The following is a 25,279-nucleotide window of genomic DNA, read 5'->3' on the forward strand; positions in this document are numbered from 1 at the left end:
AGCAAAACCACAGAATGTAATAGGCAACAGAGTCTCAACCTTCCGCTGGCTCACCAGGGATTTAGAATGTCCGTTCCTTAGAGCTTCCAGGGATACTTACTCCAATCCAGCAGCACCCCGCTTTCAACGGGCACCCACCGAGAATGGAATAATGCCAGATTTAGGAAGCTGGCTGAGGTCTGCAAAGTCTGTAGTCAGATGACTGGATTGTCCCAAGCTGGATTCCTTCCTTAGGTAGTCCTTGATACCTTAGCCGAATCCTTGCATTCAATGCTGAAGTCCATGTAGTATTATAATCCAGGTTTGGTTATGGCTTGCCAATCGGATCCGTAGATCCTAGATTGGTAGCATGTAGCAAGAGTATCTCTGGGCAATGGCTAGTCCTCTTTCTTATACCCCTGAGCTCTCCATTCAGACCATTGGGGTCTTCACAATTGGTGGATAAGACTGGGCTCTTATTGGCTAGATTTTAAGTCATATTCAAATATCTAGAGACAGGGTAGACAGGTAAGTTACATCACATCTAGCAATTCACTTAGTAATACAATGGGAAATTTGCATAATTAATTTATCTGGGTGTCTGGCCTTCAGTGGCCAAAACAATTACATGAGTCAACAAAAACTTCAATACTAAACTCCCAAGAGTCTTGTAGAACAATGAGGGATTATTCCCCATCTATAAACAAACTGTCTTCATGTCTGGCTGAATGTTAAGAAAGTTAACCCATGCTAGGCACTGAGAGTCCATGTCGTCACAGTAGTCACCAGAAATGGTTTTCCAACAGTCTTGAAGAAGTTCCCAGAGATGCTTAGCACTTGTTGGCCCTTTTGCCTTCACTCTGCGGTCCAGCTCACCCCAAACCATCTCGATTGGGTTCAGGTCTAGTGACTGTGGAGACCAGGTCATCTGGCGTAGCACCCCATCACTCTCCTTCTTAGTCAAATAGCCCTTACACAGCCTGGAGGTGTGTTTGAGGTCATTGTCCTGTTGAAAAATAAATGATGGTCCAACTAAACGCAAACCGGATGGAATAGCACGCCGCTGCAAGATGCTGTGGTAGCCATGCTGGTTCTGTATGCCTTCAATTTTGAATAAATCCCCAACAGTGTCACCAGCAAAGCACCCCCACACCATCACACCTCCTCCTTCATGCTTCACGGTGGGAACCAGGCATATAGAGTTCATCCGTTCACCTTTTCTACAAAGACACGGTGGTTGGATCCAAAGATCTCAAATTTGGACTCATCAGACCAAAGCACAGATTTCCACTGGTCTAAAGTCCATTCCTTGTTTTCTTTAGCCCAAACAAGTCTCTTCTGCTTGTTGCCTGTCCTTAGCAGTGGTTTCCTAGCAGCTATTTTGCCATGAAGGCCTGCTGCACAAAGTCTCCTCTTAACAGTTGTTCTAGAGATGAGACGGTGTGTCCAAACTTTTGGGCTGTACTGTATACCTTTAGTTGTCAGCTAGGATGTATAGGTTTTGAAACACAAGCAAGTAAAGTTTGTAATATGAGCAGCTCTTTGAATGACAGCAGCTGCCGATCAGCTGATAGCTGGGGTGGGTAGTCATAGTGATTCCTGCCCCCCTGCCTGTCCATCTTCCCCCTGTTATTTATGCTAATTCTATTTAGAATTGTTTTACTAATTGACTAGAAGGACCTGTGCTGATGTCATATCCATGTGACCAGAAGGGGTGGGGCCTCAGCCAACATAGCTGATACCAGGAAGCAACATTATTTTTCTGTTGGCTGAGGCCTCGCCCCTTCTGGTCACATGGGTGTGACATCAGTATAGGTCCTTCTGATCACTTAGTAAAATGATTCTATAATAGAATTAGCATAAATAACGAGGAAGACGGACAGGCAGGGGGGCGGGAATCACTATGAAAACCCACCCCAGCTATCAGCTGATCGGCAGCTGCTGTCATTCAAAGACCTGTGCTGATGTCATATCCATGTGACCAGAAGGGGTGGGGCCTCAGCCAACATAGCTGATACCAGGAAGCAACATTATTTTTCTGTTGGCTGAGGCCTCGCCCCTTCTGGTCACATGGGTGTGACATCAGTATAGGTCCTTCTGATCACTTAGTAAAATGATTCTATAATAGAATTAGCATAAATAACGAGGAAGACGGACAGGCAGGGGGGCGGGAATCACTATGAAAACCCACCCCAGCTATCAGCTGATCGGCAGCTGCTGTCATTCAAAAAGCTGCTCGTTTTATAAACTTTACTTGCTTGTGTTTCAAAATCTATCCATTCGAGCGGACCACTAAAGGTATGTATAGAATGTATAGAATCAGCATAATAGTGAGAATCAGCATAATAGTGCCAGTATGGCACTGGCTTTAGATTGTATAGGAAAATCCTGGTGAATGGTGCGCTTTAATAATACTATTAGCAAATACCTTCAATTAGAAACTAAGTATAGTTCTCCTGGTATAGCCATGTCTCTTACCTTATATACAGGGCATTACAGCTTAGGTATATATGGTTATGTCCACTAATATAGTGATAGTTAGTTAGCATGATTACATAAGCTGATAATTGGTGACCCCACATTCTAACCAATACTCGGTCAGTTATTGGTCATCTAATATGCCTTTGGTGCCGGTTGTGATGAAGATATGATACAACTATGGGGGAGCGAGTGTGAAGCCAGATTTACCTATGGATGTAAAATGTATTTACTTCTACATCCATTTAAACAATGTTTGATGCACGACATTATTTTGTCTGATGATAAAAGGAATGATCAGAGAGGCGATCTGTGAAGCTGGATGCCGGGGAAACGTTCCCGAAGATTCCGAGCACCTGATCTAAGAATGGATGCAGTCAGTAACGGGGAGGCTGTCCTCCATGTCTCACTTTCCTCTCAATGTATTCCAGAGCCAGTAATAAGGATTATTTAGGGTTTATGCCGGATACAGGAGCAGAATACATTACAATAGTGTGCACACTGGGGATTAATATGAGAAGACTCCAGGCTGCTTTTGATGACTTTGCACTCATAATGCCAGAGAAATTCTTTGAAAGACAGAAGACACAGGGATTATGAGGGCGCTGAGGCATTACAACTTGAGCTGTAACCTGTACACCGACACTACAAGCCCCACAATGCACCGGTGTGCGCACTGCTACAGTCACCAGTGAAGCCAGCGCTGTACCGTGCCCAGTTACATGTGTTTGTCCTATTTTATTGCCAGTTAATTTGCCATCTGGGTCTTTGGCTGGGAGAGGCTTATTTTTGCTGTGTAACCAGTGCATGGTCTCGGGTTTGTAGAACAAGACGTAACCCTCCCTGGGATCAATCTGTATCTCATCGACCGTATTTTAGCAGACTAGTGCATTTTAAAACTATGTGTCTAGAACTAGGTGTAATACTCTTACCATGATGTTACCATAAACTGACTCTCGATAAAGAGGCTGAAGAGTGGAAAAGAACCATAATTTTAATTTTTTATTTCTCCTAATTTCAGAGATATTGGCTTCTAAAATTTAGCACATATAATATGAAAATGTCCCCCTCAACAAAGGGAGTAATAGCAGAGATTCTGCTCTGGGGGCGTTTACTTTTTCCCCTGTATATCTTTGCCCAATCATAAGAAGGCAACATATTACAGGGGAGAAAGCAAACTCCCCCTGAGAAGGTCAGAACTGGCTTTTCACTGTGATGTGGTTATACTGATGGGTCTGATCTTATCACACTGAGATCTCCTCACTCACAGCACTTATTGTTATTACAAGAGCCAGGAGAGGAGGAAAGCTGCTCTGTAATGTCATCCACACAACGCTGTAGTTCTATCCCAGGTGTCAGGGAACAATACTCTGGTACCTGGACTAGATCCATAGTGTTATATGGGATTAACGCTGCTGACATCATCATCTTCATCACTGCTCCCCACTGAAACATTTAAGTGTGAAAACATGCAAAGGAATCAGGAAGAGGGCAAGCAATTTTTCATACCACTGTATAACCTAATACCTAACTTCTATTAACTATGGGAATAAATTAAGAAAAATAAAACAACAAATTCTGCTGGTGTTTTTTGACATTTTAAATTTTAAGCTTTTTTTTTTGCTGCACAAATAAAGTGTTAACATTATTTTGAGGGTCAGCAAGAATATAGCAATAATCAAATTTATGTAGTTTTATTTATGTTTCATTTCTTTTATACAGTAAATTCTCTATAAAAATTAGTTTGCTTTTGTGTCACCATATTCTGAGAGTCATATGGAACTTTTTCTGCATGAGGACTTATTTTTGCTTAACAAGATGAAGTTCTTAGTAGTTCTGTTTTGGGCTACTTTTTGATCTTTTTCTTTTGTTTGATTAAACAACTTATTATTCTGGAAAATTGTTTGGGTTTTTTTACATTTTTTTTACCTTCTAGAATTTTTTTTCATATTTTAAAAAAATATATTTTTCACAATATTTATTAGTCCAACAATTAAACTTGAACAGGTTTGATCCCATTGATAATACCTTGCACTGCTTATGTAATGCAGTGCATTATTTCTATACCAAAAGGCTGCCTAATAGACCTTACATGATCTATTTGGCTTTTATCGCAGAATAGGAGGCTTTTTTTTAGGTCTCTGGTTTCCATACCAATTATCAGCTCTATGCGACTGTTTTGTGGGGAGCTGATGATGTGACAGAGGGAGGGAACTCCTTCTGTCAAATGCCTTACATGCAGCGAGAAGCTGTTAATATAGAAATGATTGTAGAAAGGTGGGCATTTTTTAGTATTGTATATTTTAATATATAAAGGATACTATCCATTTCTTTGTGAACAGGAATTGGCAAACGTTTATGTGATGCTAGCCACTATTTACGGGGAGTGTGGGCAGGAGCGTAGTCAGAAAAGCCGGGGTCTGTTAACAGGAGGACATGTATAAGCACAAGGAGAAAACAGAGGCGTAGTCAGGGCAATATTCAAGGGTCAAAAGTCCAGGAGAGCATGTAATAAGTGCAGGCGGAAAGAAAAGACGTACTCAGGTAATGATCCAAGGTCAAACAGGCAGGAGGTCACGACAGGAACAGGGAGTGGGCAGAGAGGAGTCAAATAACGGTCCGGGATCCGAGAACAAAGATCAGACCAGGGACACAAACCAACAGCACAACTGCAAAACCAGAAAATACAACTAGCGATGTCCTGGGCGAGCATGCTCAGTAAAGAAGCCTGAGCAATTACCAGGAAGGTGGGACTCCTGAGTAATCAGCACCAACATGCAGTCCTGTGTTGTCAAACACACTGATAGCTTAGTAACACAGGAAAGTGCAGCAGAGCATCTCCAGAGGCAAGATGCTCTGAACAGAGGAATCGTGACAGTTTCTATGGGTTTTAAAATTTCCATTCAATTCCCATTCTGATAGAGTAGTTACATTTAATTACATGGATAGTAATTTTACTGTGCACCCTAAGTATCGAAAATGAAAATTCATTGTCCATTAAAAATATACTTATATCAAATACTGTTTACTGATGACTTATGGAGATGTAGGAGACAGACCATTCATAGTACAAGGAAAAGATGGGAGACCGGTATGTGTATATCCAATGTAACAGATGTGTTTAGTGAGAGCTATGGGGGGGTCTAAATGCAAGATATTTACCATTGTTTACTTTTATAATGTGCTAGAAGACAACACCATAAAGCCTAAATTAGCAGAGACTTTACAAAAAGTTGTATTTGAGGACAGGGACATAAGGTGTATGGCTAACGAGGGTAATAACCTGCCTGATGTGTATAATTTGTTTTTTTCTCATGGCAGGGGAGCCTCCAGGCCTATGACCGCATGTCCCATCCCTTGTCCTCCAGACCTCAACTTAAGGTACATAATTATGATTCAATTTTGAGAAGGGTGTAATAATTTAGTTTTCTTGCACCCATGCATACCCAATGTAATTTTGAAAACAAAATGATGGAACACAAAAAATAACATATCTCCGTCATATCAAATATTCTGGTTTTACAATTAAATGTAATTGAGGTACATTTCTGTGAAATGGATGATGCACCTTGAACAATTCATCCTACTTTGTTACCCTCTATGGTGAATACGGAGCTGATTACAGCCTAGTCTTTTCAGAATTAATCGCAGAGTGTCAGTCCTCCAGGTCGGGGGTGGGCTGCTGGAAAACCTTGAAGAAAGGACTGCCATCAACTTGGAAATGGTTGTTAAAGAGCTTAAATATAAAGAACATATTTAGGGTTAACAAGACTTAGGCCTTGATTAATCAAGATCGGTGTTATTTACACCATTCGTGATGAGGGAACGGTTCGTCTGAAAAGAGGTGTCCACCTTCACGTGTCTTGCCCCAAATTTTACTCCATTCCCAGACTGGAGTAAGATGTACACCATAGCTCATCACAAATTAGACGAGCTGTGGTGTCCCACCACCGTTCTACTACAGTTCCATCCATTTCGGGGGAGCTAGGTGAATTAAATTACCAAAAGTCACGAAAAGTTTGCTCAACTTCAAGTTGCCTCCCGAAATTCACAACTTTTCAAAGTGTTTTACGCCAGATTTCTGGTGAAAACACTTTGATGAATTGGGGCCTAAGGGTCCGTGTAGATTAGTCTGAGAATTATAGTGTGTGCCCCCAGATGATTAGTCTGAGAATTATAGTGTGTGCCCCCAGATGATTAGTCTGAGAATTATAGTGTGTGCCCCCAAATTTGCATCCTTAATTCATCCAGTTAGTCGTTAAGCCTGTGATATATATTACCTAGCCGTCGGCCAAACGATTGCCCAGCCGATGGCTCTCTGTCCTGACTCTTCCATGCTTGGGAATGTTTGGCTCGCTGAGCGATCCTGTGTATGAGAGAGCCACCACTGGAATCATCGGACAGCCGCTTATCAGGTTTGTCCATTGAAATTCAGAAGGAGGTTAGATACTTGTTCCTCTGCCATCTCCTGTCAAGGAAGAATTAGGAGGCCACCATATATACTACGTGGTCGGCTGATCGATCCCAAATCAGCAGAGTTGGACAACTTTTATCTAATATGTGTCGGCCTTTAGACCCATAACACTGATATGTATTGTGTACTTGTGTCCATCACACTAAAGTGTTGGTGGGATTGTGTACTTGTATGACTGCTATTTTAGTGATGACTATTTTACATGCCTAATGGTAACCTCGTAAGCCAGTGACAGGCAAAATCGGTAAACTCAAAGAGGAATACTCATGCATAATGGACCAATGATGTGCACGTAATATGTAACTGTATTGCGGATATTAACACTAGAACTACTGAGGTAGTCATTTTGACTACTTTGCACTATGTATTTCTATATAGGTGTGATGAGTCCAGTAGTTCTAGTGTTAATAGTTGTGAAAAATGTTATATACTAATGAAAATCTGTGTTATTCCTGCCTAAGAATACATTACCACTATTCCTGGGATCTGTTTTCCTCTTTTTTACCTCTCCTTTTTGACATGACCACTTCATCATCCCTAAGCTATGTAATGGTTGACTACTTTAAATTAAACCTGTTGTCCATTACTAGGAGAACCCCTTCTATTCCGCTTGTTTATCCCAATTAAAATAAAAAAACATACCTCCGGTGGTGGCCGTTCCAGCGGTTCCAGGCTTATACATGCATTCTGAGATGGATTTTCAAAGTAAATACAGCTACCTCCTTGGGTCTAAGTGATATATATATATATTTTGTACTGTGAACTCTGGTAATAGATCCACCTTAAAAGGGTTGTCCATTACTAGCACAACCTCTTCCCAGGTAAAGTAAAAAAGCCTATACTCACCTCCTGTGTTGGTGCGGTTCCAGTGCTCATGTTCCCGGGGCTCACATGCGGTTGTGACGTCATGTGAGCCCCGCTCCCAGTCACCACTGGCTTCTCTCTCCTCTCTTAATGTATGAGTAATCAACAGGTAACGAGAGCTGCGGCTGGACGCTCACGTCATGTTGATTAATCATTTATTCAGAGTTGGTGATTGGGCGCGGGGCTCGCATTACGTCACAACCTCACGTGAGCCCCAGGAACATGAGCACTGGATCCGCGCCAACACAAGAGGTGAGTATTGGCTTTTTTACTTTACCTGGGAAGGGGTTGTCCAAGTAATGGACAACCCCTTTAATGTGGATCTATTACTAGAGTTCATAGTACAAAATAGATCACTTAGACCCAAGGAGGCTGCTGTATTTACTTTGAAAATCTATCTCAGAATGCATGTATAAGCCTGATATTAAGATGAGCAACTACAGTTGGACTCAAAGTGCAAATGGTAATATCAGGAAAGCTGTCAAAAAGCAATATAGAGCCATTCTAACATGAAGTTTCAAAATAAGTACACAAGCTTCATCAGTATGTAGTCTGAATTTCAAAACTTGGTGACAGGTCCACCTATGCTAAATTATAGGAGGACTTTTTGCACATCACTTTTTTTGGTTCATGTACTGTTATTTTTACGGATAGAAAACAGACTCATTACAATCCATTTGGCGTTTCACATTTTCTTTTCAATTGCAGACAGCATAAAAACAAAATGGAGACATCCGGTCTTCATCCGTGGTGTGGATCAAACTAGCCAATATAGTGGCCACAAAAAAAAGGCATAAAAAAGCTTTTTGGAAACTGTTGGAGGTTGAGTGAGGGTATACAGAGCATAAATCTCTTCTGACAGGGCTCTGATACGTGGACGAGACATCTAGTTGTATAAGTTGTCCCTGTCATGGTTCTGATCCATAGTGCTCTGCTCTCCAGCACAGCCAATGGTCTCTTTCATAGTGTTTTCTGGTGGACAGGTTGTTTCCTAGCCTCGGGTCCTGCGCTGGTGTTGGGAGGGACCTGTTCACAGGCGCCATGCACCGGGTGATTGCTCTGCTTCATTAAGGAGCAATCTCACCCTGAACAACGCCGGTCGTAGTTCCTGTTCTGCAGTGAGTGCTCTGGCTCCCGTATGTTCTTCTCCACCCATGCCCCTGACTCTGACGTTACCCCCCAGCTTCTGACCTCCAAATCATACCCTGACCTTGGCTCCGCTTTTTCCCTGTGTACCTTATGTGACTTCCTGGCTTCTGACCTCTGGCTCTTACCCTGACCTCGGCTCCGCTTCCTCCCTGTGCACCATACGTGACCTCCTGGCTCTTGACCTCTGGCTTGTTTGACTTCCCTGCCACTAGTTGCATTTAGTAACACCTAGTGGTTGTACGTCACACTCCCCAGATGGACTTGTGTTGGATGATCCAATGTGGGCCTTCCTAAATAATCTTGTACTGTTAGAAAAATCTGACTCCACCATGTGCCATCATCTTCCAATGAATATCATTGTAAATATTGTGTAATGGTCAAACTTTGGTGATATACAGCTTTCCTGTCCTGAGCTTTTTAAGAATAAAGTCTGTCTCTCACACCCATAAAGAGTAATCATCAATTTAATTTAGTTTTTCATAAATCAATAATACAAGTGAAGATGAGAACGTGAGTAATATTGGAGAAAAAATACCTACCTCTCCTTCTGATCATACACTCCCAATTCACTGATCAGATCTGTTCAGCTCGCTGAGGGATGAGACCACAGTTGCTGCTCATAAAAGTCTATGGACAGGGGAGGACCTAGAGAGATGGAAAAGTGGAAACAGACAAGCATATGACTTCTTATTGGTCAATTTGATGTATATTTATTGTCCATATAACATCCGTTATTTAAGGCCACTTTACACACAGAGACATCGCTAGCGAGCGTACCCGCCCCCATTGGTTGTGCATCACGGGCAAATCGCTGACCGTGGCGCACAACATAGTTAGTCTCCGTCACACATACTTCCCTTCCTAGCGACGTCGCTGTGGCCGGCAAACCGCCTCCTTTCTAAGGTTGAGGTTCATTCGGCGTCACAGTGGCGTCACTAAGCGGCCGCTCAATAGAAGCGGAGGGGCGGAGATGAGCAGCCGGAACATCCAACCCACCTCCTTCCTCTTTGCCGGCGGCCGCAGGTACGGTGATGTTCCTCGTTCCCGGGGTGTCACACGTAGCGATGTGTGCTGCCTCTGGAACGACGAACAACCTGCGTCCTGCAACAGCAACGATATTTGGGATTAGAACGACGTGTCAACGATCAACGATATGGTGAGTAATTTTGATCGTTATCGGTCGTTCGTGCGTTTCACATGCAACGACGTCGCTAACGAGGCCGGATGTGCGTCACAAATTCCGTGACTCTAACGACATCTCGTTAGCGATGTCGTTGCGTGTAAAGCGGCCTTTAGACATCAGCTGTCCTATTATAGGTATGGGAGATAGACCCTCATCCACTATATAGAATAAGTATTTGGCTATGGCTTATAAAAATTGAATGGCAAAAACTTCAGTAGGAGTCTCAGTGAATATACCTAACCTTCAAGTGAATATACCTAAACTTCAAGTACCACTCTGGCGGGGTTTTTTTTTTAGCAGGTATCAGTAATATATGTTCCATATATGTAGTAAACCACCAGTTGCTGTCTTTTGCCATTTCTGCACCAATACGGTGCCCTTCTGCACCTTGTGACTTGCCTGGAATGTTTCAGTGTTTGCTGGACCCGCCGGAAGTCAATTCTCAGAGGTAAGTCTATGAGAGCAAGAATAAGGCTCTCATAGACTTACAGTAAGATAGATACTGTTAACAGTGACTTCTGGCCAGTAGGAGCTGCGGTCACTACGTGGCAGAGAGGGCCCAGAATGGCACCAGAATCAGTAGATGTTGACTAGTATTGTACTGCACTCTTGTAACATACACTAATCATACATAACTGGTGCTGGATATTCTTATAGAAAATGTAGGGTTAGTGAAAATCAATGCAGACCTATCGTCTGCCCTTGCAGCCCTATATGAGGATAATATATAGGGTCGCAATTGGGCTACTTGGAGGGTAACATACTCAACTGGCAAACAAAAAATATTAAGAAAGACTGCTAATGTACTGTGGATGGTTACAGGGAGAAATATGTGAAAAATCGATCTTAAGGAACTGCAAATGTTGTTTTTTGGGGCGGCTGGCCTCTGCACATTGGCAGCATTCAGCGGCTTTGCTTTGATAGACAATTTCTATCTATTCGCAGCTATAATCATGCAGGACGACTGCGTATTTAAGACGCAATGTCCCTTTAAGCACAACTTCACATAAGTATGAATGAATGCACAGAACTATCTCCTTCGTGAAGTGCAGATATCGGGAGGAGGGCGGCTGACGTTGACGCTTTTCCTCAGCTTTTTTTATTGACAGGGAGAACAATTTAACCAAACGCCAGGCCATCATTTTGCCAGTCAAGTGTGATATGGGCTGGTCGAGGGAGACATACGCCTGTATGATTTTGAGGAAGAATTGCTGAAATTGCAGTAGTTAGGTCTAAACCAGCTGTAGCTTCGTCATTAGAGAGCCCAGAGATTCTTTTATCCCGTGTCGGCAAAATAATGAATTCATAGATAAAATGCTCTTAACCCCAGAGGGGGTGTAACACATTAATATTGTTTGTCTGGAGATTCTGTGAATGTTGCGCCTATCCCTAGAAGAAAATAGTGTGACTTGTGGAATCATCTCCCAGAGGAGAAGGGGTCTCAAAGTCCCCCAATATAAAGAATATCCTCCTACAGGTTACACTACATCTTTGTGGGACAATTCTGCTTAAAGTTTCTGTTGCAGAGGTGCCATAATCCAATCTAATATATAAGACTGAGTGTATGTGTGTACATGTGTGTCTATGTGTGTCTATGTGTGTGTGTGTGTGTGTGTGTGTGTATGTATGTGTGTGTCTATGTACTGTATGTGTATGTCTGTGTATATGTATGTGTATATCTGTGTGTGTGTGTGTGTGTGTGTATGTATGTATGTATGTGTTTGTGTCTATGTGTGTATGTATGTGTGTATGTATGTGTGTGTCTATGTACTGTATGTGTATGTATGTATGTATGTGTTTGTGTCTATGTGTGTGTGTGTGTGTGTGTGTGTATGTATGTATGTGTGTGTGTGTCCACTAAAGGAATCCGCACCGCCACATTTATAATCATGAAATTATGCACTGTCACCTAATTTGACTCAGGGAATGTCATAGACTATGTTTTGAGGGGAAAATTGAACCCCGTGCTTTACAGTTAATCACGAAAAACCCTACTTACATTAAAGTCAATGGAGCTGGGAGGGCATCTGTTATTATAGACTCCTATTGTGGATAGAGAAAGAGACACACAGAGAGACCCACACACACAGAAAGAGACACACACAGAAAGAGACACATACACAGAAAGAGACACACACAGAAAGAGACACACACAGAGAAAGACGCACACACAGAAAGAGACACATAAAGAGACACACACACAAAGAACCACATACACTCAGAAAGAGACGCACACAGAGACACGCACACTCACAGAAAGAGACGCACACACAAAAAGAGACGCACACACAGAGATGCACACAGAAAGAGACACATACACACAGCGCTAAATGCAGAAAATAGAAAAAGGGGGTTCCATAATGTTAATATCTAATAGAAAAAGATAATATGCCAAATAAAATTATTTTATACACACAGCTCTGCTTCTATTTTGCCACAGGTTATTAATAGGAGCTGTGATTGGTTGATATAGGCAGCAAAGGACATTCTTAGTATAAGAAACGTATGTGTGAGGTTAGTATGATATTGGTGGGGAGACGAATAGAGAGACAGAGAGAGAAATGGATAGAGAGACACAGAGACAGAGAAAGAGAGGAAGACAGGGAAAGAAACAGACAGAGAGACAGAGAAAGAGAGATGGATAGAGAGAGAAACAGAGAGAGCGACAGAGAAATAGAGAGAGACAGAGAGAGGGAGAGAAACAGAGAGAGCGACAGAAATGGATAGAGAGAGACAGAGAGAGAGGAAGACAGGGAAAGAAACAGACAGAGAGACAGAGAAAGAGAGATGGATAGAGAGAGAGAGAAACAGGGAGAGAGCGACAGAGAGAGAAATGGATAGACAGAGAGAGGAAGACAGGGAAAGAAACAGGCAGAGAGACAGAGAAAGAGAGATGGATAGAGAGAGAAACAGAGAGAGCGACAGAGAGAAATAGAGAGCGACAGAGAGAGGGAGAGAAACAGAGAGAGCGACAGAAATGGATAGAGAGAGACAGAGAGAGAGGAAGACAGGGAAAGAAACAGACAGAGAGACAGAGAAAGAGAGATGGATAGAGAGAGAGAGAAACAGGGAGAGAGCGACAGAGAGAGAAATGGATAGACAGAGAGAGGAAGACAGGGAAAGAAACAGGCAGAGAGACAGAGAAAGAGAGATGGATAGAGAGAGAAACAGAGAGAGCGACAGAGAGAGATAGAGAGAGACAGAGAGAGGGAGAGAAACAGAGAGAGCGACAGAAATGGATAGAGAGGGACAGAGAGAGGAAGACAGGGAAAGAAACAGGCAGAGAGACAGAGAAAGAGAGATGGATAGAGAGAGAGAGAAACAGGGAGAGAGCGACAGAGAGAGAAATGGATAGACAGAGAGGAAGACAGGGAAAGAAACAGGCAGAGAGACAGAGAAAGCGAGATGGATAGAGAGAGAAACAGAGAGAGAGCGACAGAGAGAGAACTAGAGAGAGACAGAGAGGCAGACAAGGAAAGAAAGAGACAGAAAGACAGACAGAAAGAGAGATGGATAGAGAGAGACAGAGACAGAGAGAGAGAGAGAAACAGAGAGAGCGACAGAGAGAAATAGATAGAGACAGAGAGAGAGGCAGACAAGGAAAGAAACAAAGACAGACAGAGAAAGAGAGATGGATAGAGAGACAGAGAGAAACAGAGACGAATACAGAAACCAGGGCCGGCTCCAGGTTTTAGTGGGCCCTGGGCAAAAGAGTCTCAGTGGGCCCCATCCACACATAGACGTGCACAGATACATACACATACAGGCATACGTACGCATACTTATTTAAAGAGAAATTCACAAAAACACACAAATAGACATAAATCTAGACACAGTCATATACACTGACACACATAGATACACATCATACATGCACACACACACACACACACACACACACACACATTATTTTTATATATTTATCCTGTATATATATTTCTAATATTGGGAAGCCGGCAACAGCCTCACTCACCTCCCGGCTTGTCTAACAGACATGGCCGCACATAGAGCACACTAACACTGCTGTATATACATCACAAGAGAGGCTGGGGACAAACACATTACTGGGGGAATATATATTACTGAGGAAAGGGGTATACAGCAATGGGGGGCATACAGCTCTAGAGGAGGGCAGTGACTGAGGTGGGGGGGACAAACAGCTGTGAGGTGGGGGGTGACATGCAGCTCTGGGGGTATACAGCTCTGGGGTGGGGGGGGCATACAGCTCTGAGGGGGTATACAGCACCTGGGTGGAGGGAACATACAGCTCTGAGGGGGTATACAGCACCTGGGTGGAGGGGACATACAACTCTGGGGGTATAGTAGTTTGCAGCCCCCATATTGTGTTATGAAGCCCCCATTGTCCTGCATATAGTATTATGTAGCCCCCATATGCACTATGAAGCCCCCCATATAACATTAAGCAGCCCCCATATAGCACAATGCAGACCTAGATAGCATTAGGCACCTTCATGTAGTATACAGCCTACATATAGCACAATGCAGACACAAATAGCATTAGGCACCTTCATGTAGTATATAGCCCACTTATAGCACAATGCAGACCCAGATAGCAATAGGCACCCTCATGTAGTATACAGCCCACATATAGCACAATGCAGACACATATAGCATTAGGCACCCTCATTTAGTATACAGCCCCTAAATACCACAGTGCAGAGCCAGATAGCATTAGGCACCCTCATGTAGTATATAGCCCCTATATACCACAGTGCAGAGCCAGATAGCATTAAGCACCCTCATGTAGTACAGAGCCCCTATATAGTACATTGCAGAGTCAGATAGCATTAGGCACCCTCATGTAGTATACAGCCCCTATATACCACAGTGCAGAGCCAGATAGCATTAGGCACCCTCATATAGTACACAGCACCTATAAAGCACTTTGCAGAGCCAGATAGCATTAGGTATCCTCATGTAGTACACAGACCTATATAGTACAGTGCAGACCCAGACAGCACAGTGCAGAGCCAGATAGCATTAGGCACCCTCATGTAGCATACAGCTTGTATATAGCACAGCCTGTATATAGCAGGCTGTATATAGCACACTTGGCTCTTACCCTCAGCACCCAGGTTTCCCATGATCTGAAATCCCTCTATCAGTACCCTGCTTTCCCATGTTCTGATATCCATCTTTCCCTCAGCACCCAGCTTTCCCGTATCAGAGCATGGAAAAGCTGGGTGCTGAGAGATGTACAGCAGAGCATGGGAAAGCTGGGTGCTGAGGGAAAGAGCCTTTTTCCCTCAGGACAAAACATTTCCATCCCATACTTGTATCTTTGTCCCCCTTGTATATAGATCTCCAAATACTATAATGGCCCCCACATAGCCTTCCGTATAATATAAAGGGTCCCACATAACCCTTGATATATTAGAATGGACCCCCATAGTTCTCCATGTATTACAATGCATTTCCCCAAAGTTCTCCATGTATTATAATTCACCCCATAGTTCTCCATATATTATACTGCACCACATAGTCCTCCATATATTATACTGCACCACATAGGCCTCCAGTTTTATAACGCACACCCATAGTCCATGTATAAGGTAGCCTCCATATTCCTCCATATATTATAATGTAGCCCCCATAGTCCTATATGTATTATAACGTAGCGCCATAAATCATCATATTGTATTATGCAGCCCCATACTCCTCCATGTATAATGCACCCCTATATTCCATGTATAAGGTGTCCTTCATTTTGTATTATGCAGCCTCATACTCCTCCATGTATAATGCACCCCTAGTCCATGTATAAGGTGTCCTTCATGTTTATTATGTAGTCCCATAGACCTCCATGTATCATGCAGCCAGCACCCCCAGGCCTCCATGTGTCATGCAGCCAGCAAAATAAAAAAACAAGTACCTCTCTTCTCCTTCCGACCCCTGCGACCGCGGTAGTTACTCCCCTGCCCCCATATCTCGCACACCCTGCTCCCCATACAGCCTGCACCCCCATATCACACACACTACACTCCCATATCTCACACACCCTGCTCCCCATAAAGCCTGTACCCCCCAGATCACACACACTACACCCCCATATGTCACACACCCTGCTCCCCATACAGCCTGCACCCCCATATCACACACTACACCCCCATATGTCACACACCCTGCTCCCCATACAGCCTGCACCCCCATATCACACACACTACACCTCCATATCTCACACACCCTGCTCCCCATACAGCCTGCACCCCCCAGATCACACACTACACCCCCATATGTCACACACCCTGCTCCCAATACAGCCTGCACCCCCCATATCACACACTACACCCCCATATCTCACACACCCTGCTCCCCATACAGCCTACACCCCCCAGATCAGATACACTACACCCCCATATCTCACACACCCTGCTCCCCATACCAGCCTGCACCCCCCAGATCACACACACTACACCCCCAAAAGTCACACACCCTGCTCCCCATACAGCCTGCACCCCTATATCACACACTACACCCCCATATCTCACACACCCTGCTCCCCATACAGCCTGCACCCCCATATCATACACACTACACCCCCACATCTCACACAGCCTGCACACCCCAGATCACACACACTACACCCCCATATCTCACACACCCTGCCCACATATCTCACCGTGCCTGTACCACAACTTACCCCTCTCAAACACTCTGCACCCCTTCACATCCTTTTGTCACAGTCTGCAGCCCTCATATGCCACTCACCCTGCAGCCCCCTTTCCCCTCATGTCCCCTCTTTTCTTATTACCAGTCATGTGTCCAAATCTCCTTCAGGATTCAGTATCTCTTGCTTTCTGCCGGCAATCCTGTGTCTCCTCCCTCACAGTCACATGGGTGTGACATCATTGCAGGTCCTGCAGGATGAATTATTCCATCTTCTGTGCAGGTCAGGAGCACTCCTGCTCTGCTGCAGCTCAGAAACGGCTGGTGGGCCTCTCCAGGTTAGGGGCCCCTCTACTGACACTGGGCTCCCCTGACTCACAGGCCGGCCCCCTGACGGTCGCATTGTCGGCCACTACACAGCGGCACTACACATAGGGGCCCGGCAGCCGGCTCTGCAGAGCGGCTGCCGGGCCCCTATGTGTACTAGTGCCGCTGTGTAGTGGCCGGCCTGTGAGTCAGGGGAGCCCAGTGTCAGTAGAGGGGCGGCTCACTTCTCCTTGTTCCCCCGCTGATCCGGTCTCCTCGGCGCGTCGTCCATTGCTGTCGCTCGCTCTGACCTCTCAGCAGGCGCGCAGTGATGACAGTCACAGCGGGGAGAATGATAAGAGAGGTAGCGCGCCGCTCACTCTCTCATCATTGCTCTCAATTGTATCGGCACCTGCGATGCCGATGCAATTGAAAGCGCGATCCTCGGCGGGGGACGGTGACAGCGCGGCCACCGGGCCCCCCTGAGTAGCGGTGCGCCACTCCTGCCACCGCGAGTGGGCCCCCCGGCAGCTCAGGGCCCCGGCATTTGACCGGGTTTGCCGGGTGCTGGCGCCGGCCCAGAGACAAAGAGACAGACAGAGAGAGACAGAGATAGAGACAGACAGAGAGATAGAGACAGACAGAGAGATAGAGACAGACACCGATAGACAGACAAAGAAGGAGACAGGGTGAGAGGGAGACTGGGAGAGAGACAGAGAGACCCTTAGTCACTATCCCGGGCAGCGCCAGGTACTACAGCTAGTATATTATATTCCAAAGTTTCACCGTGAACCCAGGTATCGGCAGTACTTCAAATGTGGATGCAATATGGAGAAAAACGTCCCTCCATCATAGAGTCCGCTTATAAAGAGGTTTTTATTAATCCACATTAAAAGCCATTATATCCAACACCAATATAAATCATAAATATATGAAATATTATTCCCTTATTCATTATGATATGTAGTATGTGATACACCGTACATTCACTACGACACTCGGCTGAATTGCTTTCCTGATTTATCCAGTGCAGTTCCTTATAATATTGACTAGGTGTATAAATGGTTTCCCGGATATTGATGCGGGCGCTCCAGAAGCTGTGTGCTACAAGCTGACGGGAGATTTCTAATTGAACATCTGTCTAGGCTCTCGTCTGTGTGTGTATGTTCCGTGTGCGGTTTGGGTGCTATACGTGTAACAGCCAGATAGCACACGACAGCATGAACTGTCTCCAGCGCTGATGTAAAGCTGTGTGCACACGGTGCGTTTTTTTTCATGTGTTTACGCAGCATTTTAAACTGCAGCGTAAACGCATGTGTTCTGCATCCCCAGCAAAGTCTATGAGAATTTAGCAAATTCCATGCACTCGTTGCGTTTTAAAACACAGCGTTTTGGATGCCACATTTTTCACAAAATCGATGCATTCTTAAAATTAGCATGTCCCTTCTTTTGTGTGTTTTGGATGCTTTTCCCACTCTGTCTATGGTAGAGCAAGCATCCAGAACGCATGAATTCTGCATTCAAAATACATCCAAAATGCAGCGTTTTGAAACGCACATGCAGTGACAAAACGCTGCAGTGTATTTGTCACGGAACAACGGAGACGTGCACACATAGCCTAATGCTTGTCTGGGTCCACAGTCAGTGCAGTGAATATTCATGAGCATAATGATTGGGCCCGGAAGCAAGTGACAGCAGCAACAAAGACAGGTAAGTATAAAAATACATTTATTTCTCAGTGATATGAGTTTCCTCCGGAATGTGTCACATTGATGTCACACTGATCACATCTGTGCTGCCGGCAGAAAACGGGCATGTTGCCATGTGGAGCATAAGGACACTTGGTCCGTGTCAAAACTCAGACATGTGAACAAACCCATTGATTTTAACGGGTCTGCGTGAGTCCGTGTCTCTGGTTCGTGTGAAAAGTGAATGTTACACAAACCAGAGACACGGATGTGTGAAGGAGGCCTGTATGGAAGTAGACGTTTCATCAGGAATCAGCGCCCCTCTTATCTGCTCTGGTATTGCAAGCTTTGTCCCATTCACATGAAAGAGGAACAGCCGCTCTGCCGAACTCATCTTTGGGTAAGGGTGATGATCTGTATATGACGGGTGATGACACATATATGGCTTCAAGTAGGTTTGTCGCCACAAATCATCATTAAAAAGTAAGGTATAACACTTCTATAGTTAAATGACGTGAGGAATCCCAGTCCACAACATCAGAAATAGGCTCATTCCAATACAAGGCCATACTCTATCAGTCACCCCAATCACATATGACCTGAGAGGGAGCGGCTGGCCTCTGGGCTCCTGGACTATATGAGAGAGAGAGCGAGACCAGAAGTGAATTTACACAATGTCTGGGCATGCTCAGAAGCAAAAAACGGATCTGTCACCTGATTCCGTCATTTGCCGGATGACGACAGATCCGGCGCACATAAGCTTCCATTGTGAAAAAAGATGGATGACGCCAGATCCATCGCCTTACAGTTTTTCGCCGGTCCCAAACAACATTGCTTTGGACGTTCCTTCCGGTGGCCGCACAGACAAATTTTGCCGCATCCGGCGCACGCCGGATGAAACGCGAGGCCATGTGGCATAATTCGGTGCTAATACAAGCCTATGAGGAAAAAAACATCAGACGCTGGATCCGTTTTATTCGCAATTCGCCGGATTGTGCCAGATGGCAAAAAACTGATGTGTGAAAGAGGCCTAAGCCACCTGATGAGTGTTCTAGCCATCCGCTGTGGACACAGCTGGTGATCATGCTGAAGTGACCAGTGGCCACGGCCAGCATTGCTGGACTCATACCTGCCATTGACTGGGGATTTCTGATTTCCGTCTATTTTCCAATATAACCATCCGGTAGTAGCCATAGCGCTCTGTAAGGTCGCTGCCCCCAGCACATACCCCCCTGCCCCCCAGCTGTGTATCACCAGGACACTCTGCCTGTCGTGTTCTACAGCAGCGATCTGCCATTTATATCAGGCCAAAATACGCCGCTATATTTAGTTGTGAAATTGGCCTTTTATGTTCCTGATGTTTACAGAGTCTGGGAGAAATTAATGTTGACAGCCGGAGGCAGCTCAGCTTAACTCCTTCATTGCTGCAGCTCTGCCTGCTGCACACCTATCCACCGGGAAACTGAACCTTCTGCCTCATACGGGATCCGAAAAGTAGAGGAGCTGCTGCTGCTCCCCAGACAGGGACCGCACCGCACACCGCAGATATGGCACCGCTTACATTAATCACTTTATTACAGTAAATATCCATACAAAGATCAAGTCTAAACAATGAGACGGAAATGGCACAAAGCAAGACGAGCTCCACAGCCACATTATACACACAGAAAGGTATTCTATAAAACTCTCCCAGATTGCAGCTACAGAGAAACAATGGAGTTCAGCATGATACTCCCTTAGGTGCGGTAAGGGCCTGTTCACATGGGACGTGTCTGCAGAAGATTCCTGGAACAGCGATACACTACCAGCACAGAGGATGAGGCTTTATGGAGTCTCATGCACACGCGGTGGAGAAAGCCTACAGTGTACATTTACTGGTGCTACGGATTCCATCCACAGCTTGTCCAACCATGCTATGGATGTATTCACACTGGAAAATACCGCCATATCTGCACAGTTTGAGTACATACTGCCATAGCAGTGAAAACGCCCTGTGTGAACATACACTAATGGAGAAGACGTCACATTACAGGACAACTCCAGGACCCCAAACTCTCTGTTATATTTATGATATCCGAGAGAAATGCTCTTAAAGTGGAGATTTCACAAATTTAAAATTGTCAATTTTTTTGCTCTTATTTTAGTCCCACGGCTCCCTTATTACATTTTTTGTTTAGTTTTTTTTAATCCACCATACAGTTCCAAAGATATTGTAAAGCCTGCCTGGATCCACAGACTCAGACATGCTGTAATGGACAGGCTAGAGGGAAGTCACTCACCAAGCAGGACCCCTAGAACCCTGAAACCTTTTCACCCCTATACAGGGATTTGGAATTACACAGGGCCCTGGAGATCACTACCAGTGGAAGGCTGCAGTCCGAGAGAGTAGTCGTCAGGCAGGATCAAACCAGGAATTGCAGAACAGGGACAGAATCGAAAGGCAAGGACGTAATCAGAAACAAGTAGAGGTCAAAACCGGATCGGGCAGCGAGGTACAAAAGCAGCAGGCAGGAGGGTAGTCAGGAAACAAGCGGTAATCAGCACACAAAATCACAGAACAGGACGATACAGGAGCCAGAATTTTCAGAACTATCTCTGGCAGAGGTCAGCAGACAGGAGGGGCATTAGAAAGGGTGTTGTGTCTTCCCATAGGCTGTGGCTGAATGATGGTACTTCAGCTGGCAGACACCTGCCACCCACAGTTAACCAATGGCACTGCAGATCCCCAGGAAACCCAGATCAGTGGATGAGCGGAGCCTGCGCCCACCGGCGCCGCTGCCATCAACTCCTCTCCCATCACCAGCACTAGCCACGGCAGGAACACGGCATCGCCTGGCGATCGGAGTAGAAGTCGATGGAGTGGACTCCGATGGTGACGTAACAGATATTGGCTTTCTTATTCAGTGCTGATTTTTATCGTCATGACTGAGGGGGCATGGCTCACAAGTTATTTATGCAAAACAGCCTAAGGACATGCCCCATACTATCCTTTTGAGCACCGCCCCCTGTAGTAAATAGTGTTTAAATTTGCACTAAATAAAAGGCCCATATCTCTAGAATCATATGTCGGATTGAAAACAAAATTAATTAAAAAAAGTATATAATCACAAAAGGACTATTGTTTTAATCAGGATTTTTTTGTTCCATTTATGTTTGGCAATGTTCCAATAGAACATTTAGATAACTAAATTAGTAATCTTGCAATTTTAACACCGAACAGCGGGGCTTTTTTTTAGACTTTTACTTCCCTTCTTTCAGGAGGAGTTTGCAGGAGTTTTCTTATCAGCACAGACAGCATTCCAATGACAAATAACACCTAAATACACAGCTGATAACACAGCATCCACTAATTAGAATTGGTGATTCACAGCTCCCTCCTTTTCACATGTGTTATTTCCTGAAGTAACAGTAAGTTAGTCTCACTATTGTGACTATGTACATGTTTTGTTTCCTGAAGCCACAGGAAGTTAGAGTCTACCCATTGTGACTACGAACATGTGTTGTTTTCTGAAGCAACAGGAAGTTAGAGTTCCACCATTGTGATTATGTGCATGTGTTGTTTCCTGAAGCAACAGGAAGTTAGAACCTAAAATGTCCCAGTGGCCAGTATGAAAACGACAAGGTTACCAATTTAGGATTTTTTTTGCAGATCGTGATGTGAACATAAAAAAAGCAAACAAAACATTGCCAAAAATACAGGACATGCGAAAAAAATTATTAAAACTATAGTTCATTTTCTGAGGATGGCTTTTCTTTAAAGTCCACTTGTCACCTAGTCAAAAGTGACCAGTCCAACTACCCATTCTTGTATTAACATGGATTTTTGTAGCAGAATGAAACTTGGTAACCACTCCCTGTCTCTTGTATCCATTATCGAAGTGATCACTGCGAGCTATGATGTGAATTTACATTGGTAGTTAAGAGAGCCGAGCTCAGGGTCTGAACATCTCACAGAGCACTGTTCAATAATCCAAAAATGGAAGGAGCATGGCACAACTGAAAACCTACCAAGACATGGCCGTCCACCTAAAGTTACATCCCAAGCAAGGATATGACTAGTTAGAGAAACAGCCAAGAGGCCCATTGTCACTCTGGAGGATCTACAGAGATCCACAGCTCAGGGAGGAGAATCTGTCCTCAGGAAAACTAATATTCGTATGCTCCACAAATCTGACCTTTTATGGAATCTGGACAAGGAAAAATTCATTTTTTTAAAGCGAGCCATACATAAGAAGCCATGTTTGCAGTTGTCAAAAAGCCATGTAGGTGACATAGCGAGCATGGGAAGAAGGTGCTCTGGTCAGATGAGACCAAAGTAGAACTTTTTGGGCTAAATTCAAAACTCTATGTGTGGTGGAAAAGTAACACTGTACATCACCCTGAAAAACCCATCCCCACAGTCACACATGGTGGTGGCAGAATCTTCCTGTGTGGATGTGTTTTCTCTACTAGGGACAGGGAAGCTGGTCAGAATTGATGGGAAGATGGACGGAGCTAAATACAGGGCAATCCTGGAGGAAAACCTGGTAGAGGCTGCAAACGACCTGAGACTGAGGTGTAGGTTCACTTTCCAGCAGGATAATGACCCTAAACATACTGCCAGAGCAAAAATGGATGGTTTAGATCAGAGCATATTCAAGTGTGTGAATGTCCTAGTCACAGTCCAAACCTAAATGCCAGTGGGAATCTGTCACAAGACTTGCAAATTGCTGATCACAGATGTCTCCATCCAATCTCACTGAGGTAGAGCTCGTGTACAGAGAAGAAAGGGCAAAAATGTCACCTCTAAAAGTGCAAAGCTGGTAGAGACAGACCCCCAAAAGACTTACAGCAGTAATTGCAGCAAGAAGTGGTCCAACAAAAAAAATACTCAGAGGGGCTGAATACAAATGCACATAACAGTCTTCAGATTTATATTTTTAAAAATATTTAAAAAACCATGTATCCTTTCCATTACACTTCACAAATACTTGCTACTTTGTGTCAATATATCATATAAAGTACCAATAAAATATATTTACCAGTTTGTGGGTGTAATTTGAAAACATGTATAAAATTTTATGTGGTAGGAATACTTATTCATGGGAATGTGTATCAATTTTATGCTTCATGTGAGGCTAACTCAAGTTGTACACCCATAACTACAAACTTAACAATAGAGAAATGTGAGTTACAGGGAACCTATCACGCTTCAGATACTGGGGTAAACTGCATGTAAATAGCATTGAAACCCTGTATACTTGGCTTATTAGATCAGCGGCTACAGAGAGAAAATGAATTTATTTCCTCACTGCAGCTGTTTGCTTTCAGTCACTGTTCATTATACAGTGAGGGTGCTGTAAATTGATTGACAGCCTTCCCTGCATCATATGTGTACAGTGTGTGTGTGTGTGTGTGTGTGTGTGCAGTCCTTGCATAGTAAGCAGTGACTGTTACAGCTCCTGCACCCCCCTGATAACTGGGAGCCAGCGGCTGCAGGGAGGATATAACTTCATTTTCTTTCTGTAGCCCCTGCTGCAATAAGCCGCCTACAAAGGCTTTAAATGCTATTTACTTGCAGATTAACCCCATATCTGCAGGTAAATAGCGTTTTTGGACATGACAGGTTCCATTTAATGCCGTCATGGCCTTGCTTTTCTATTATTTCTTGGGTGCGCCCACTAAAGGAGAGGTCCTGACACACATTTAATCCTTTCAGCTATTTGCTAAACAGACAAATAGGTAAAAATCTGCAAATAAATGCAATTATCACTAGCCAGGTCTCCGCTACAAGATGGGCAGAATAGAGGTGTCACGTCCCATTACTGCACTGACACCTGATGTAGTGGGCGACCCTCACTCAGGTCAGGTGCCCCCCTCCTTCCACTGCTTCACATGTCAAATCCAATCAGCAACAACAAAGCACGGGGCGAAAGAACACAGCTGTATCGCGCTGACAGCAACATGGCGAATTGTCAGCCAGAAGCATGGAGTGTAAGCTTTTCTGTCTAGACAATACAACATTACAGAACATTCTGCTCCGGCGTTTCTACTGGGTGGCAGCTATACATGGTTTAGATTTATAGAAAACATGCAGTTAGGTCCAGAAATAGTTGGACAGTGGCCGAATCTTTGTGATTTCAGCTCTGCAGGTCACTATTTTTTATTTACAATGAAACAACTCAGCTGCATTGTAGTGGAGACTTTCAGTTTTAACTAAAGGGGTTAAAGAAAAATATCCTGTGAAACATTTAGGAATCGTCACCATTTTTCTACAAAGCCTCCGCATTTCAGGGGCTCAAAAGTAACTGGACAAATTTACTTTACCATCAATAAAATGTTCATTTTCAACTCTTCATAGAGAATCCTTTGCAGGCAGTGACGGCCTGGAGTCTGGAAGCCATGGACGTCGCTAATCGCTGGGTTTCATCCTTTGTGAGGCTTTGCCGGCCTGTAGTGTGGTGACTTCAGTTGTTGATAATTTGCAGATCTTTCTGCATTAAGTTTTGTCTTGAACAGTTATTGCATCCCAAAGATCCTATCCCAATATGT

At 44.2% G+C, this 25,279-nt stretch overlaps 1 protein-coding gene across 7 annotated transcripts in view; it reads left to right on the plus strand.

Annotated features, from left to right (window-relative positions):
• NPAS3 (neuronal PAS domain protein 3) overlaps positions 1–25,279 on the plus strand; it is a 687,349-nt gene that overhangs the window by 255,297 nt on the left and 406,773 nt on the right. For 4 of the 7 annotated variants that reach the window (XM_075329901.1, XM_075329903.1, XM_075329905.1 and 1 more), the window contains exon 2: positions 5,779–5,838. The exons of the other annotated variants lie outside the window; for them this stretch is intronic. In XM_075329901.1, coding sequence (XP_075186016.1) covers positions 5,779–5,838 — 60 coding nt within the window. The remainder of the gene's footprint in view (positions 1–5,778; positions 5,839–25,279) is intronic. 7 annotated transcript variants of the gene reach the window in all.

Source organism: Anomaloglossus baeobatrachus, chromosome 12 (assembly GCF_048569485.1).
Source record: "Anomaloglossus baeobatrachus isolate aAnoBae1 chromosome 12, aAnoBae1.hap1, whole genome shotgun sequence".
Classification (NCBI taxonomy): domain Eukaryota; kingdom Metazoa; phylum Chordata; class Amphibia; order Anura; family Aromobatidae; genus Anomaloglossus; species Anomaloglossus baeobatrachus.